The 15,342-nt window shown below is 48.4% G+C and overlaps 1 protein-coding gene across 1 annotated transcript in view; it reads left to right on the top strand.

Annotated features, from left to right (window-relative positions):
• LOC144688434 (Na(+)/dicarboxylate cotransporter 3-like) overlaps positions 1-15,342 on the top strand; it is a 64,689-nt gene that overhangs the window by 742 nt on the left and 48,605 nt on the right. The window contains exons 2-3 of the mRNA XM_078554958.1: positions 5,310-5,575; positions 14,335-14,483. Coding sequence (XP_078411084.1) covers positions 5,310-5,575; positions 14,335-14,483 — 415 coding nt within the window. The remainder of the gene's footprint in view (positions 1-5,309; positions 5,576-14,334; positions 14,484-15,342) is intronic.

Here is a 15,342-nt window from a genome sequence, read left to right as displayed (position 1 = left end):
CCAAAACAAAAACAGAATTACCTGGAAAAACTCAGCAGGTCTGGCAGCATCTGCCGATGCTGCCAGACCTGCTGAGTTTTTCCAGGTAATTCTGTTTTTGTTCAGGTCTTCTATTCATTTTATGACGTCGGGGGGGGATGTTTGCTGGTCTTACAAATGTTGGCCGAGGGAGATTTAAGTCGGACATAAGAGCGAATTCACTGAAACTTAGAGCCATCCTCAACAGGGGCGATGTGTGATTTTTTTTTAAAAAAATAATATGCCCAAACTGTAAGGACAGAAAGTAGAATAGAATCACTAGGTAGAGGCCGGACTGTCAGGCAGAATTGCACAACCATTCAGCGGCTGGACCTCACGCCGTAAGGAGTCTGGAGCTACCGCACCCACTGCTCTTTGCTGTTTCTCCAGTGTCGCCTCTTCAGGCGTAAACCTCGCTGGGGTGTCCGGTTTTCTTGGGCAGGACCCCACCCTGGGCGACTGCTCTTTGCACCTTTTTGCTCTTAGACCCTTACACATGTAGCTACGGAGAGGAAAGAAAACGGCTAACATCTGAGTTACATTGGGGACTTCTGGCCGTTTTGGCCCCACCTCTAACCCAAACTACATGGAAAAAAAATTTGCTAAGGTTCCCTGGCTGATCTAGATATTTCTTTCTGCGCCTACAGCATTATTGCATTTACATTATGAAAACGTTGGTTCCCCCCCCCCCCCCCCCCCCGTGGTTGAGTATCTTTGTTTAGGGGAGTAATTTGCAGGGGGGGTGGAAACCAGGGGCTTGAAGAACTTTGGTTCCACTCACTGAACCTGCACCGATAACCAACAGTAATATTGGTAACACTCAGATTCCCTTCAATCAACAGTAACGCAGCAATAACCTATATGTAGCTGGTAGCAATAGAGGCAATATCTTCTTATCCTATCGAACTAGCCCCAATCTTATAACCCGCTGGTATTCATCCTGTAACTACAGCCAGAATCAACCAACACCACATGGTCCCAGTTTGCAGTTGAGCTGAGTGAAGCTCCCTGCAGTGAAAATTCAGGAATATCCAGGCTTGGGCTGACAAGTGGCAAGTAACACTTGCACCGCGCAAGTGCCAGGCAATGACCACCTCCAACTAGAGAGAATCCAACCATCGCCCCTTGATGTTCAATGGCATTACCATCACTGAATCCCCCACTATCAACATCCTGGAGGTTACCATTGACCCGAAACTGAACTGGACTAGTCACATAAATACTGTGGCTACAAGAGCAGGTCAGAGGCTAGGAATCCTACAGCAAGTGACTCACCTCCTGACTCCCCAAAGCCTTTCCACTATCTACAAAGCACAAGTCAGGAGTGTGGTGGAATACTCCCCACTTGCCTGGATGAGTGCAGCTCCCACAACAGTCAAGAAGTTTGACGCCAGCCAGGACAAAGCAGCCCTCTTGATTGGTACTATATCCACAAACATTCACTCCCTCCACCACCGATGCACTGTAGCAGCAGTGAGTACCATCCACAAGATGCACTGCAGGGATTCACCAAGGCTCCTTCGACAGCACCTTCCAAACCCACAACCACTACCATCTAGAAGGACAAGGGCAGCAGGTAGATGGGAACACCACTATCTGGAAGTTCCCCTCCAAGTGACTCAACATCCTGACTTGGAAATGTATCATTGTATGTTCCTTCACTGTCATTGGGTCAAAATCCTGGAACTCCCTCCCTAACAGCACTGTGGGTGTACTTACACCACATGGACTGCAGCGATTCAAGAAAGCAGCTCACCACCGCCTTCTCAAGGGCAACTAGGGATGGGCAATAAATGCTGGCCCAGCCAGCGAAGCCCACATCCCGTGAATGAATTTTTAAAAATTCATCCATGTGATGCCCTCCATGGTGAAATAGCTTCCTGACGTTCACTTCTCTGTTTCATTCTTATATAATGGTCGCCAGGGCACGCTAACCCCCAGCTTGGAGACTGTGTCGCAGTGTTAGGGTCAGCAGCTCCAAAGAGGAAGTGAGGGGAAAAATTGGAGAGTAGATTAGAAAAATGATTTCTTTTAGGACTGCAGGTTGGAACACAGAGCAATGAGGGATCAGTTCACACCCACAATGCTAATCTCAGTTGCCTCAATACAGGGTGGAACTGAATGGGACCTTGGAACAGAGGAGATGTAGAGAAGTTGGTGAATCGCCATTCAATTGTTTCCTGAAAGCTGCTTCAAAGGAACAGTCAAAGGGTGAAATTTACCAGTTCGGTCTCCTGGCTGTATATGTTGTACAGCCTAGGTTGACTTCCAAGGAGGAGAAAGTAGATTGGAAAGAAGGGAAGGGATCTATATCCATCCTTTATAATTCATGATCGTTGCTGAATAGGTGGTGGACATAGTTCAAGCACTGTATAAACAAGTAAATGGCTAGGCAGCTGAAGACAAGTCTACCAATGGTGGCACTCATCAACACACATTATTATTATTGTTATATTTGAGAGACTGAGCAATTTAGAGGTATTGGATTTTGGATTGCCTCTGTATTTTACTGTGTTTCTATATTGCTTAGTTACAGGAACCTTAAGGCAGATTTCCCGAGACCTCACTAAGGATGGGGTACCCGGTCTGCTATGAGTGCCATTCAGAAAATCAGGAGTCGCTCATCGCAATGTTTGTCAGGCAAGGGTATTAAGAATTTCAAAACCAAGGTGGGCAAATGGAGTTCTGATGCAGATCAGCATGGCATAATAGAATGGCAGAACATGGTGATAAACCTGCTGCTGCCCCTCTGTCCTGATCCACACTCAAGACGGGCCAGTTTTTATTCTATTATTCTTTCTTGGCATGTGGGTACCCACTGGCAAGGCCCACATTCATTGCCCATCCCTTGTTGCCATGAGAAGAGGGTGGGATGGTGGCAGAAGACGAGGGGTCCCCTCCTTGAACCTCTGCAGTCCTGTGGTCTTGTTATTTTTTTTTTGGTAGATGCTTAATGCAACGGAGTGGCTTGCTAAGCCATTTCAGAGGGCCATAAAAACTGGCATGGAATATCTAGCCTTGTATTAATACTCAAATTGAAATGAAAAATGACTTTTGTAACAATTTCCAAAATTTCTGAGTGAACACCCATGATGTCAACAAGAACCCAGCCACACTACATTACACTGAGTGTAACAGTGAGATCGTGACAGGGTCAGGTTATTGTTATCGATGTCACAATTACCCCCATTGTATCACCAGGAACACCCGCATGTCTTTGGGGAAAATTGCCCTTCATAAATGAATGGGAAGAAAGAATTTTCATTTAGCCTTTCACAAGCTTAGGATGTTCCAAAGCATTTTAGAGCCAACGAGGTACACTTGAGGTGCATCCACCGTCGTAATGCAGGAGACACAGCAGTCAATTTTCCAGCCGCTGTTCTTTCTTTATCTATTCATTACTGGGCGTCGCTGGCAAAGTCATCATTTATTGCCCATCCCTAGTTAATTGGGAAGATGGCAGTGTGTCTTCTTGATTTGACATGAAAGCGTGACTTGCTAAGCTGCTTCAGAGGGAAATCGGTAGTCGATCAAATTGATGTGCAACTGGAGTCACATTATAGGCCAGGCTGGATGAGGAGGGTTGGTTCAATTCCATACAGGACACCAGTGAACAAGTTGGGTTTCTACAACAATCAGACAGCTTAATGGTCACTTTTACTAATGCCAGCTTTTTATTTCTAGATTTTTTTTTTTTAAAAACTGAATTCAAATTCTCAGATGGCCATGATTGAATTCAACGTTCTCTGGATTAATAGTTATTATGGTCCAGATCACAGATTAACCATGAACAACACCACAGGTAGAACCACTGGCATTTTATTGTTAAACACTCCATAGTAATGTATTTCAGTGCATCTTGGCTGAATAAGAGGTCAGTTGGCATTCAGATACCATTGAAGTTTACAGTGCCATAAGACCATAAGATATAGGAGCAGAAGTAGGCCATTCGGCCCACCAAGTCTGCTCCATTATTCAATGAGATCATGGCTGATCTGATGACCCTCAACTCCACTTTCCTGTCTTTTCCCATAACCCTTGATTCCCTTACTGATTAAAAATCTGTCTATCTCAGCCTTGAATATACTTAACGAACCAGCCTCTACAGCCCTCGGTGGTAAAGAATTCCACAGATTCACTACCCTCTGAGAGGAGAAATTCCTCATTATCTCTGTCTTAAAGGGGTGATCCTTACTCTGAGATTATGCCCTCTGGTCCTAGACTGTCCCACAAGGGCAATCAACCTCTCAATATCTACCCTGTCAAGCCCCCTAAGAATCTTATATTTTTCAATAAGGTCACCTCTCATTCTTCTAAATTCCAATGAGTACAAACCCAATCCACTCAATCTCTCCTCATAAGATCTTCCCTCCATACCCAGCATCAACCTAGTGAACCTTCTCTGCCTCCAATGCCAGTATATCTTTCCTTTGATAAGGGAACCAAAACTATTCACAGTATTCTAGCTGTGGTCTAATTAGTGCCTCATATAGTTTTAGCAAGACTTCCCTATTTTTATATTCCATTCCCTTTGAAATAAAGGCCAACATTCCATTTGCCTTCCCTATTATCTGCTGAACTCGTATGCTAACTTTTTGTGATTCATGCACGAGGACTCCCAAATCCCTCTGTGCTGCAACTTTCTTCAGTCTTTCTCCATTAAATAATATTCAGCTCCTCTATTCTTCCTGCCAAAGTGCATAGCCTCACATTTTCCCACATTATATTCTATCTGTCATGTTTTTGCCCACTCACTTAACCTGTCTATATCCCTCTGTAGACTCTTTGTGTCAACCTCACCACTTGCCTTCCCGCCTGTTTTTGTGTCATTCGTAAATTTGACGATAGTACATTCAATTCCCTCACCCAAATCATCAATATATATTGTAAATAACTGTGGTCCCAACACTGATCCCTGTGGCACTTCAGTAGTTACAGGTTGCCATCCTGAAAATGACCGACCCCCTTATTCCAACTCTCTGTCTTCTATTAGTCAGCCAATCCTCTATCCATGCTAATATACTACCCCCAAGACCATGGGCTCTTATCTTATTAGGTAGCCTTATGTGCGGTACCTTATTGAACACCTTTTGGAAATCCAAATATATTATATCTGTGCCATTTTGAACCCTTCAGTGTGTTCCACTCTTGGGCAGTCTTTGTACAAAGTGTCTTGCTGTTCAATATCTAAGAGTACATGGACATCAATATTGAAATAAATCCTGGTAATTAGCCTAACTGACCTGCTTTATTGGTGTGTGCTTTTAAATTGATCTCTTTTTTTCCACCAGGAGGGAAAATGTCTCTATATAATTCTGATTATGGCTATACTCTGGTGCACCGAAGCATTGCCGATCGCAATAACTGCACTGCTCCCCATGAGCCTCTTCCCGCTTTTTGGAATTCTGCCTTCGTCAATGACCTGCCCTATGTATTTTCTTGACACGAGTGCTTTTTTCTTTGGTGGTTTGATCATGGCCATGACGATTGAAGATTGGAAGCTGCATCACAGAATAGCGCTCAACATCCTCAGATGTTTGGGGGTTAATCCTTTCATGTAAGCACAGAACAATGCAGCAACTTACCACTCTTCTGGAATTGAGTCTATAGGAAATAATCATTCAGGACCTAGCCAACTGGAAATAGCCCCCTATTGTTTTCCAAGGCATGTCTGTTCGTGAGTTATGTGGTACTAAGTTTCAGTCAATAATAGCCTTCAAAACCATTGCCATGTTGGCATTTAATATATCATGCCCCAAAGCATTTCTGAGAGGGTGAAACTGGATGCTGATCAGTCAAGGGAGATGAGTAATGCTCAAAGATGTGATCAGAGACGTAGTTTTAGACTAGGCTTTTGAAGGCAGATAGAGAGGTAGCAAAGCGGAGGGGTTTGGGATAAGGGCAGGGACTGATAGCACAGAACTTAATAACTGGAACTACAATGGAAAGGGAAAATTGCAGAAAAGTCAGAAGTGTGGACTGTGGTCACTGACACCTATAGCTTCAAAGGCTTTGATGCTTGTGGAACCATCTGCAAGGCTAATTTCAGAAATGTAGGGGAGAGAAACAAGAAATCAGAGGTTAGAAACAAAAAACAAAAATACCTGGAAAAACTCAGCAGGTCTGACAGCATCCACGGAGAGGAACACAGTTAACGTTTCGAGTCCGTATGACTCTTCACCAGAACTGTTCTGGTGAAGAGTCATACGGACCCGAAACGTTAACTGTGTTCCGCTCCGCAGATGCTGTCAGACCTGCTGAGTTTTTCCAGGTATTTTTGTTTTTGGTTTGGATTTCCAGCGTCCGCAGTTTTTTTGCTTTTAGTCAGAGGTTAGGCTCACACAACCATGGAAGCTGGCAACACAGGAGGCTATTCAGCTGATTGTTATTACGATGGCTCTTTGCTGGATCATTCTAAGGTTGCTCCCACTACCCTGCGCTCTCCCTGCAGACCTCTAGCCTCCTTTGATTCAAATAATTATCCAATTTTTCCTTAAAAGATGCAAATCTTTGGCTCAACCATTCCCTCTGACAATGCTCCAAACGAAAATCAGTCTTTGTGCTCAAATCCCTCCATGACCTCAGCTTCATCTCTGTGACTATCTCCAGTGCTGCGACCCTCCAAGAAATCTGTGTTCCGCTATTCTGGACTCTTGTGCATCCGCAATTTCTTTTGCCCCAACAACGATGACCGTGCATTCAGCTGACTGGACTCTAAGACTAGAATTTGCTCCATAGAACTTTCTGCCTCTCCAGCTTCCCTCTCCTCCTCTTAGAATGCACCTTAAAGCCCAGGACTTTGACATATGCCCTAATATCTCCTTAATTGGCTGGGTGTCAAATCTCATTTGATACCCTTCTGTGAAGCGCATGGGGGCATTTTACTATGTTAAAATATAAATGCAAGTTATCGTTGGCCTGAATATTTAGGATGGTGGGGGTTCGGAACACATGCCCGCCGACTCCAAAAGCCCCACTGCCATTTTACACTCTAACGCGCATTGATTGGCGTAAGGCGGGACTTCCGCCCCTCACTCGGAAGGAAGTCCCGCCTTGGAGAGCTGTTAGCCAATCAGATTGGCCGGCAGCTGTCCAGTCTCTCCAGCAACAGTGCTGCAGTGGCCGGAGGTGGCACTGCACGGAGCTGCCTGAGACTTAAAGGCAGAATTTTACACTGATCGGGCGGGTGGGTGCCCGAACCGATCGGAAGTGAAATCGCGTGAGATGACGTAGGCTGAGCATCCTGACGTCATCCAATGCTTGCACGATATTTCGGTCGGCAGGCGTGTGCGGGGGTTGGAGCTGCATCCGCCATCAAGGCCAGTTAAGGCCATTAAAAAGGCAGTTGACCAAGATTTCATGTTGCCTTTGCGATTTTGTGCTCTTCGCACGGGCAAAATGGGCAGGCGGGCAGCCAACATTTTGCAAAACCTCATCCAAGGGCAGGATAAAAAGGGTCTGCAGCATTGCCAGTGTGAGTAATGAGGAATCTTGGAGATAGTTGGCAGCCGGTTGCTTTTTGGTACTTGGCTTCATCTCTGTTTGGGGCTTCATTGTTAGCATTTCCAGCCTTCATTTCAGGACTCATTAGTGTCCCCAAGGACCCCAGAGGATTCAGATCGTATGGACCCATCCAGGTATCAGACAGCCTACTGTAACTCTGGTAATGGGGATTGTGGTCTCTGCTGAAGGCACCTCCTCTGAGGGGGAAGAGAGGGCAGGAGGGAGAGGAGGCCACGTGTTCCAATGCAGCTTCCAGGAGAGAGGCGCAAGCACAAGGGGCGCAGGGCCAGTAGGTACCCCAAGGTGGCAGGGGCCGGAGAAGATGCCACTATCCTGCTGCCAGGGTTTACATGTGGCGATGCAGCTACCTCAATATTTCTGAGGTCAATGCCGAAGGGGACTCCGCCTCTCCAGGGAGACTGTGACCTCCATTTGTCAGATGATTGGGCCTAAGATCAGCTCCAACTGTGTGGGTGGACACCCCATACCACTGGCTCTGAAGGTCACAGTGGCCCTCAACTTCTATTCAGTGAGGGATCTGTGTGGAATCTCCCAATCAGCTGTCCACAGTTGCGTCAAGAATGTGACAGAAGCTCTGTTCAGGTGGGTAATGACGTTTATTCATTTCCATATGGACGAGGCCAGCCAGGCAGAGTGAGTCAGAGGCTTTGCAGCGATTGCTGGGTTTCCCTGCATCCAGGGTGCAATCAACTGTACACATGTGGCCATCAAGGCGCCAGTGGGTCAGCCCAGTGCCTTCGTCAACAGGAAGGGATTCACTTCATGATAGTGTGTGATCAGAGGATGCAGATTCTGCAAGTCTGTGCAAGATACCCTGGCACCTCCCATGATGCTTACATCCTGAGACACTCCCAGGTGCTGAGGCTCTTCAGTGCTCCAACCCAACTGGATGGGTGGCTGCTGGGTTTTAAAGGCTATTCATTGAAAAGGTGGCTTGTGATGCCTCTCCGCCACCCAAGAACAGAGGCTGAGCAGTGTTATAATAGGAGCCATGCCTCCACAAGGGCGGTGGTAGAGAGGAGCATAGGTCTTCTGAAGATGCGCTTCCGATGCCAGAGGGTGCACTACAATACCCCCCAGAGCGGGTGTCACTGATGTGGTTGCATGCTGCATTCTCCACAACCTGGCACTGACAAAGGGGGGACCTACATGAGGAGGAGGATCTTGACACAGCTCCACAGGCCACAGAGGATGAATCCAGTAGTGTGTCAGAAGAGGAGCACGGTGAGGAGAACGCTGAGGGCGTGGAGGCAGACCTCTGTGACCTCCAGGGAGGCAGGGACACCAGGAACACCATGATCCAACGCTCCTTCAGCTAGGCTGCCAAAAAACAGCTCCCGCCTCATGCCAGGGCTAACGCCTCCATCCAGGATGTCCAAAATGCCCCTGTCATGTGAACCCAAAGTCCACTCAGTGCCTGTGCAATAAAGTTTAGAGCCACTCACATCCAGCATTACATACTGGCGTACCCTGCACCAAAAGTAAAAGGTGAAGCATACTCAGGCCATCACAACAAAAGCAACTTTAATGTTATTGTCACATTGAAATCACATTGACATGACCATTACTGGTGTTGATGTCTACACCAGTAGCCATATAAACCAAACATAACTGAACAGAAGATCACCCGTGAACAGACCCTCTTCTGCTCATGGTGCCTTAAACTTATGTTTGCGAGTGCTACATCATGGTGCCCCCCACCTATAGTTCACTGGCACCGGCATTGGAGCCAGCCTGCTGACTCTGCTGTCTTGTTGGCCTTGATGATCTTGGCGGTTGTCCTCTGGCCAGTGTAGCCTGTGTTGGTCCCGCCTGGGAGGGAGCAGCCAGTGCCACGGCTGGCATCTCCCCAGTGAGATGAGAGTGACTGCTCTTGACGTCAAGGCAGCATTTGACCGAGGAGCCCTAGCAAAACTGGAGTGAATGGGAATCAGGGCAAATTCTCCGCTGGTTGGAGTCATACCTAGCACAAAGGAAGATGGTTGTGGTTGTTCGAGGTCAGTCATCTCAGCTCCAGGACATCATTGCAGGAGTTCCTCAGGGTAGTGTCCCAGGTCCAACCATCTTCAGCTGCTTCATCAATGACCTTCCTTCCATCATAAGGTCAGAAGTGGGGATGTTTGCTGGTGATTGCACAATGTTCAGCACCATTCGTGACTCCTCAGATACTGGGGCAGTCCATGTCCAAATGCAACAAGACCTGGACAATATCCAGACTTGGCCTGACAAGTGGCAAGTAACATTCGTGCCACACGAGTGCCAGGCAATGACCATCTCCAACAAGAGAGAATCCAACTATCGCCCATTGATGTTCAATGGCATTACCATCACTGAATCCCCCACTATCAACATCCTGGGGGTTACCATTGACCAGAAACTGAACTGGTCTAGCCATATAAATACTGTGGCTACAAGAGCAGGACAGAGGCTAGGAATCGTGTGACGAGTAACTCACCTGACTCCCCAAAGCCTGTCCACCATCTACAAGGCACAAGTCAGGAATGTGATGGAATACTCTCCACTTGCCTGGATTGGTGCAGCTCCTACAACACTGAAGAAGCTGGACTCTATCCAGGACAAAGCAGCCCACTTGATTGGCACCACATCCACAAACATTCACTGCCTCCACCACTGATTCACAGTGGCAGCAGTGTGTACCATCTACAAGATGCACTGCAGGAATTCACCAAGGCTTCTCAGACAGCACCTTCCAAACCCACGACCACTACCACCTAGAAGGACAAGGGCAGTAGATAGATAGGAACGCCACCACCTGGAAGTTCCCCTCCAAGTCACACACCATCCTGACTTGGAAATATATCGCCGTTCCTTCACTGTCGTTGGGTCAACATCCAGGAACTCCCTTTCTAACAACACGGCGGGTGCACCTACACCACATGGACTGCAGCAGTTCAAGAAGGCAGCTCACCATCACCTTCTCAAGGGCAACTAGGGATGGGCAATAAATGCTAGCCCAGCTGGTGAAGCCAACACCCTGTGAATGAATTAAAAAAGCCATCGTAGCCTCATCAGATGCCATGGTCACTGGCAGAGGGGCGGAGGAGCTGCTGCCATCATCTACAGTGCCCTGAGATGAGCCCACAGAGAGGACAACCAACTAGTGTGCCAACGTGAGGTCACTCTGGATTTCCCTGTTCGCCACTGATGGATGGGCTAGGATATTGGGTGTCTCATCCAAATCGCACATTGGCACTGACCACCTGAGCTCAGTGCCTGTGTGAGGGCTTGCAGATCCAAGTGCAACCCCAGGAACCCCTGATTCAGTCCCTGGAGCTGCCACCACTCTCTCAGTGGAGGAAGCAGTACGCTCGGCCATGGGGGTCAACGCAGTGTTAATGCTCCACATGGACTCTTCCACAACAGAGACCATGGCACGCAGACCCTCATGGATCTCTGTCAGATTCTCCCACACATCTCACTGGACGTCCAGCATCTGCCGCCCAATGGATGACCCCGGAGGCTCATCATCTGTCTGCGACCCAGCATCGCCCTGGTCTCCAGCAGTCCTCCGACTGCTGGCGCCCTGGGCACTCTCTGCTTCCACCTGCACCTCAAGCGAGTGTGAAGTGCCCTTACCAATATACACTGACAATGTAACCGATGATCTAATGCCCACTGAGGTGCTGGTGTCTGCGCTGGTGTCTGGCTCATGGTGCAGGTGTGACGCAGATGCAAATGAAGCCTGGCAGTCCTCTGGCATCAGGGGTGGTCTTTTGGGGTCCTGCGATTGAGTGCGAGCTGGCGACTCTAAGGGAGAACAAGGACATGTCATTAGTTAAAGTCGTTGCACTGTCACTGTGAATGCCAGGCACCCTGGTGAGACAATGGAGATTTGCATCATGGTGCCATCGTCTTTCAATGATCAATGGGGACTCCAGGTTTGAGGCTCCCATCAATGAAGAGACTACATAGAATTGTTGCACGATAAACTCTCACCTCTGTGCACTGCGCTGTTACCTTCATCTGACGCCCCTCTCTCTCCGCGCCCTGTTGCATGGGGACCGTGTCGGCTCTCCAGCTCAAGGGCGTCCTGCTCGAACCTGGTCAGCAGCAGCAGGTTGGGCAGGTCTCCCCCTGTCTGTGACCTCTCCATTGGCTTATGACTTGTCTTCTCCGGAATGGATAGAGGAGCATTGATTAGTCCACTCTCTACCTACAGCAGCATTGCAGCCTGGCTGACTCCACCTTAAAAACACCTCGCAGGACACATCCGACTCGTGGCCCTCGAGCCACAAGGCACTCAGTCCAAGTGGCCAGGGCTCACCCACTTGGCCAGCTCTGGCGTCATTGACAGTTGGCACTCAGACTCTAACACCCCTGAGGTCCATGGGGGGATGGCCACACCTTAACACTTCTGCACACTGACCCATGCCAACACGGTACTCACCCTTCCTGAGTGCAGCAGGTCATTGAACCTCTTCCGGCACTGCACCCACGTGCGCCGCACCACGCCACGGCTGCTAACCTGTGCTGCCACCTCCCAGGCTTTCTTCCTCAGGTGTGTGTGGTGGCCTCCTCCTTCCATCCCTTGGTACGAGGGTGTCCCTCCTGGTAGCCACCTCCTCCGCGAGCACGTCGAGGCACTCGTCCGAAAAGCAGGGGGGGGGATGCCGAGTGCCCACCCGGCCTGCCCTCCCCATGGCGTCTCCAGCCGCTGCTGAGGCCATAGGTACCCTCTCCACAATGCAGACTGTGTGCTTCTTCGCCGGCGGCCTTCGAGGGACTGCCAGTGCTTCCCGACCATTGGGGATGCCGCGCTTAACGCTGGACGGGCCTCAATTGGCCAATCCCGGGCCCGCCGACCTGAAAATTCTGCCCTAAGCCCTGGGAACAGGGGAGAAAGGTCAGTGTCAGGCGATCCAAGGGTGGGGAGGCTGGGGAAGGCCTGTGGGATCACGAAGGGGTTTGGGGGGGTGGGGGTGGGGGGGGGGGGGGGCAATCGAGGTCCAGGGGGGATATTCTGGTGTGGGGGGAAGGAGGTCCAGGGGTCTTAAGAGAAGCATGCCCCCCAGTCAAAAGGGAGCTTCTGATGGAGGCGCCACCCCCCCACCTCACAACCCCGCCACCCCCCCACCAACCCAACAACCCACCCCTGCCCCCTCCTTCCTGCCTGAGATCCAACTACCTTTATTTCCAGGTTTCCGCCCCCTGAACTTTCATCCGCCAACCAGCCTAAAAATTGAGGCTGGGCGGGAGACGGCCCTTAAGTAGTCATTAATTGACCACTTAAGGAGGGCCTCAATCGGGGGGGGGCTTCCCACCCAAGGCCCTGCCCACCCCAGCGTAAAATTGTTGCGAGGTTGGGGCGAGCCATAACCCAGAGGAAATTCCGTCCGTGCAATTTCACGCTCCTCCCCCCCCCCCCACTCCGGGGAGTGGGAACAGCGTAAAATTCTGGCCACGTTCGGTTGTTTCTCTTAACTCGCGGAAGCTGCCTGCCCTCTTTTGTCCTGTTTCCTACCTCTGGCATTTACTGTCTTTGTTTCAGGTTTTCGGCACTGACGGTTCTGATGTTAGCGCAGTTGTTGTTTAGCCAATCAGTGCTGAGTGACCCGATACGGGTTTGCAGTTTAGGAGCTACAGCACAGATCCCCGCTCTCTGCAATTTCAGATGGGCCAGCGGGCGGGGGAACCGAATGGCTTCCTCCCTCAGGGCAGGAAAGGAAGCATCGATGTGAGCCACTCGGGTGCTTTTCTAACCTTCAAAAAGGGGAGAGGGAATGTTTCACCAGAGTTTTTTGTCATTGTTTCCTGGGATGCACACATCACTGGCCAGGCCAGCACTTATTGTCCTGGTTCAGAGAGCATGCTGTGGGTCTGGAGTTACAAGTAGGCCAGACTGGGTAAGGACAGCATGGCAAATTTCCTTCCCTAGAGGACATTAGTGAACCAGATGGGTTTTTACAACAGTCAACAATGGTTTCATGGCCATCACTAGACTTTTAATTCCGCATTTTTCATTGAATTCAAATTTCACTATCTGCCATGGTGGAATTTGTACCCAGGTCCCCAGAGCACTACCCTGGGTCTCTGGAATACCAGTCCAGTGACAATACCACTATGCCGCCCCCCTGATTTTGGGAGAGGTGGAAAAAAGAGGAAATGGGCACAATTGCCGCTCACCTTTCTCTGCAATGGACAATGCACCGTCTGACATGCTCGAGTGTACGTGGAAATGCTGTCATTTTTCTACCACTGAGAAGTTTGAGGTTGATCATCACTGTGCGTATTGCCAGATCGAGAGAAGGGAAAAATCATTCCGTGGTTTGAGAAAGCAGAAAGAAAGATGTAAAAAGAAATTGCTTAAGAGATTTGGGGTGGGGGAGGCTAGAGAAGTGAGCTTGTTCCCCTTATGGCAGAAAAGGTTAAGGCGGTGGGGGGGTGGGTAGTCATGAAGTATTTTGAAACAACAAATAAGGAGAAAGTCTTTCCAGTGGCAAAAATGTCATTAAGCAGAAGACTCAAGATTTAAGGTAATTGTCGAAAGAACCAGAGGCAAAATGAGGAAGATAAATTACACAGTGAGTTATGATGATCGGGAATGCAGTGCATGAAAGGTTGTTAGGAGCCGATTCAATAATAACTTTCAAAAGGAAATTGGATAAGTACTTGAAGGAGAAGAACCTGCAGGGCTGGGGGTGAAGGGCAGTGAAGTGGGACTAATTGGATAGCTCTTTCAAAGTGCCAGCTCAGACTCGATGGGCCGAATGGCTTTCTTCTGTGCTATATTGTTCCATGATTGGAATCCTAATATTTCGCTGTGTTCTTTAGGATTATACTGGGATTGATGCTGACCACTTCCCTCCTGTCTATGTGGCTGAGTAACACAGCCACTACCACCATGATGCTGCCTATAGCCTCTGCCATCCTTAAGAAGCTGCAAGGTGATGTTGAGGAAAAGGATGGGACCACTAACACAGGTACTCTTAAGCTCAATCCAATTTCAAATTTAAATGCTCTTTCTGTTCTACACATTGAAAATACAAAAAAAAGGCAGTAATACTGGAAAATAGAAAGGCTTCCATTGTCAGTAATTGGTTAACTGAAATGCAGAGAGGAAGCAAAACATTTTTGTTAAATAATTTTAGACTGGAAGCAGCTGTAATGCGTCCTGTCCAGTCTGAAGAAGGGCCACGGGTGACTGGTAACAGGAGAAGCAATGCGAAGGGAGGCGAGCGTCTGCACAGACTATTACAGCCTGAAAAAAGAAATGACCTCTGAAAAATCACTGCATCCTCCAAATGATCTTTGAGCCATAGGAATAGCTGGCTTGATCTTTATTTAGTTTGGCTGACATCAAACCAAAATGGTCACTTCTGATTTCTCATATTCCCTCCCCCTTAATAAAATGTAACTATATAGACCCGGTGCTTTGCATGTGTAGTTCAAAAGCTTTAAGCTCTATTTTCTTATGTTGCAGCTCCATTTGATCAAACTCCTAATTTCCTGATGAGTTCCAAATTTGGCCTAGTTCATTGCACCTGCTTATGCGTAGCTGATGATAAACCCTAATTTAATACAATGTGAAAGATCAAGAGGGAGGGGATGAGTAATAAATGAGTAATAAATAAATAAGTAATAATTAGCAAATTTAATAGATCACAATGATTCAGGGCACAGTGTGTCAGTTTGCGAGTGTTTTATTTCAAAGATTGTTATAAAATTGGCTCACCTCCATATATCATTGTCCGGTCATCCAGAGAAGTTCAGATCAGGGATGTGGCTACCGGCCACAGAATTGGGAAATTGGACGATGAGCTTCCATTTCCCGTTCCTGGT

This window comes from Cetorhinus maximus, chromosome 13, assembly GCF_964194155.1.
Source record: "Cetorhinus maximus chromosome 13, sCetMax3.hap1.1, whole genome shotgun sequence".
Classification (NCBI taxonomy): Eukaryota; Metazoa; Chordata; class Chondrichthyes; order Lamniformes; family Cetorhinidae; genus Cetorhinus; species Cetorhinus maximus.
The sequence above is the reverse complement of the archived record's forward strand: the minus strand, read 5'-3'. Positions and strand labels throughout refer to the sequence as shown.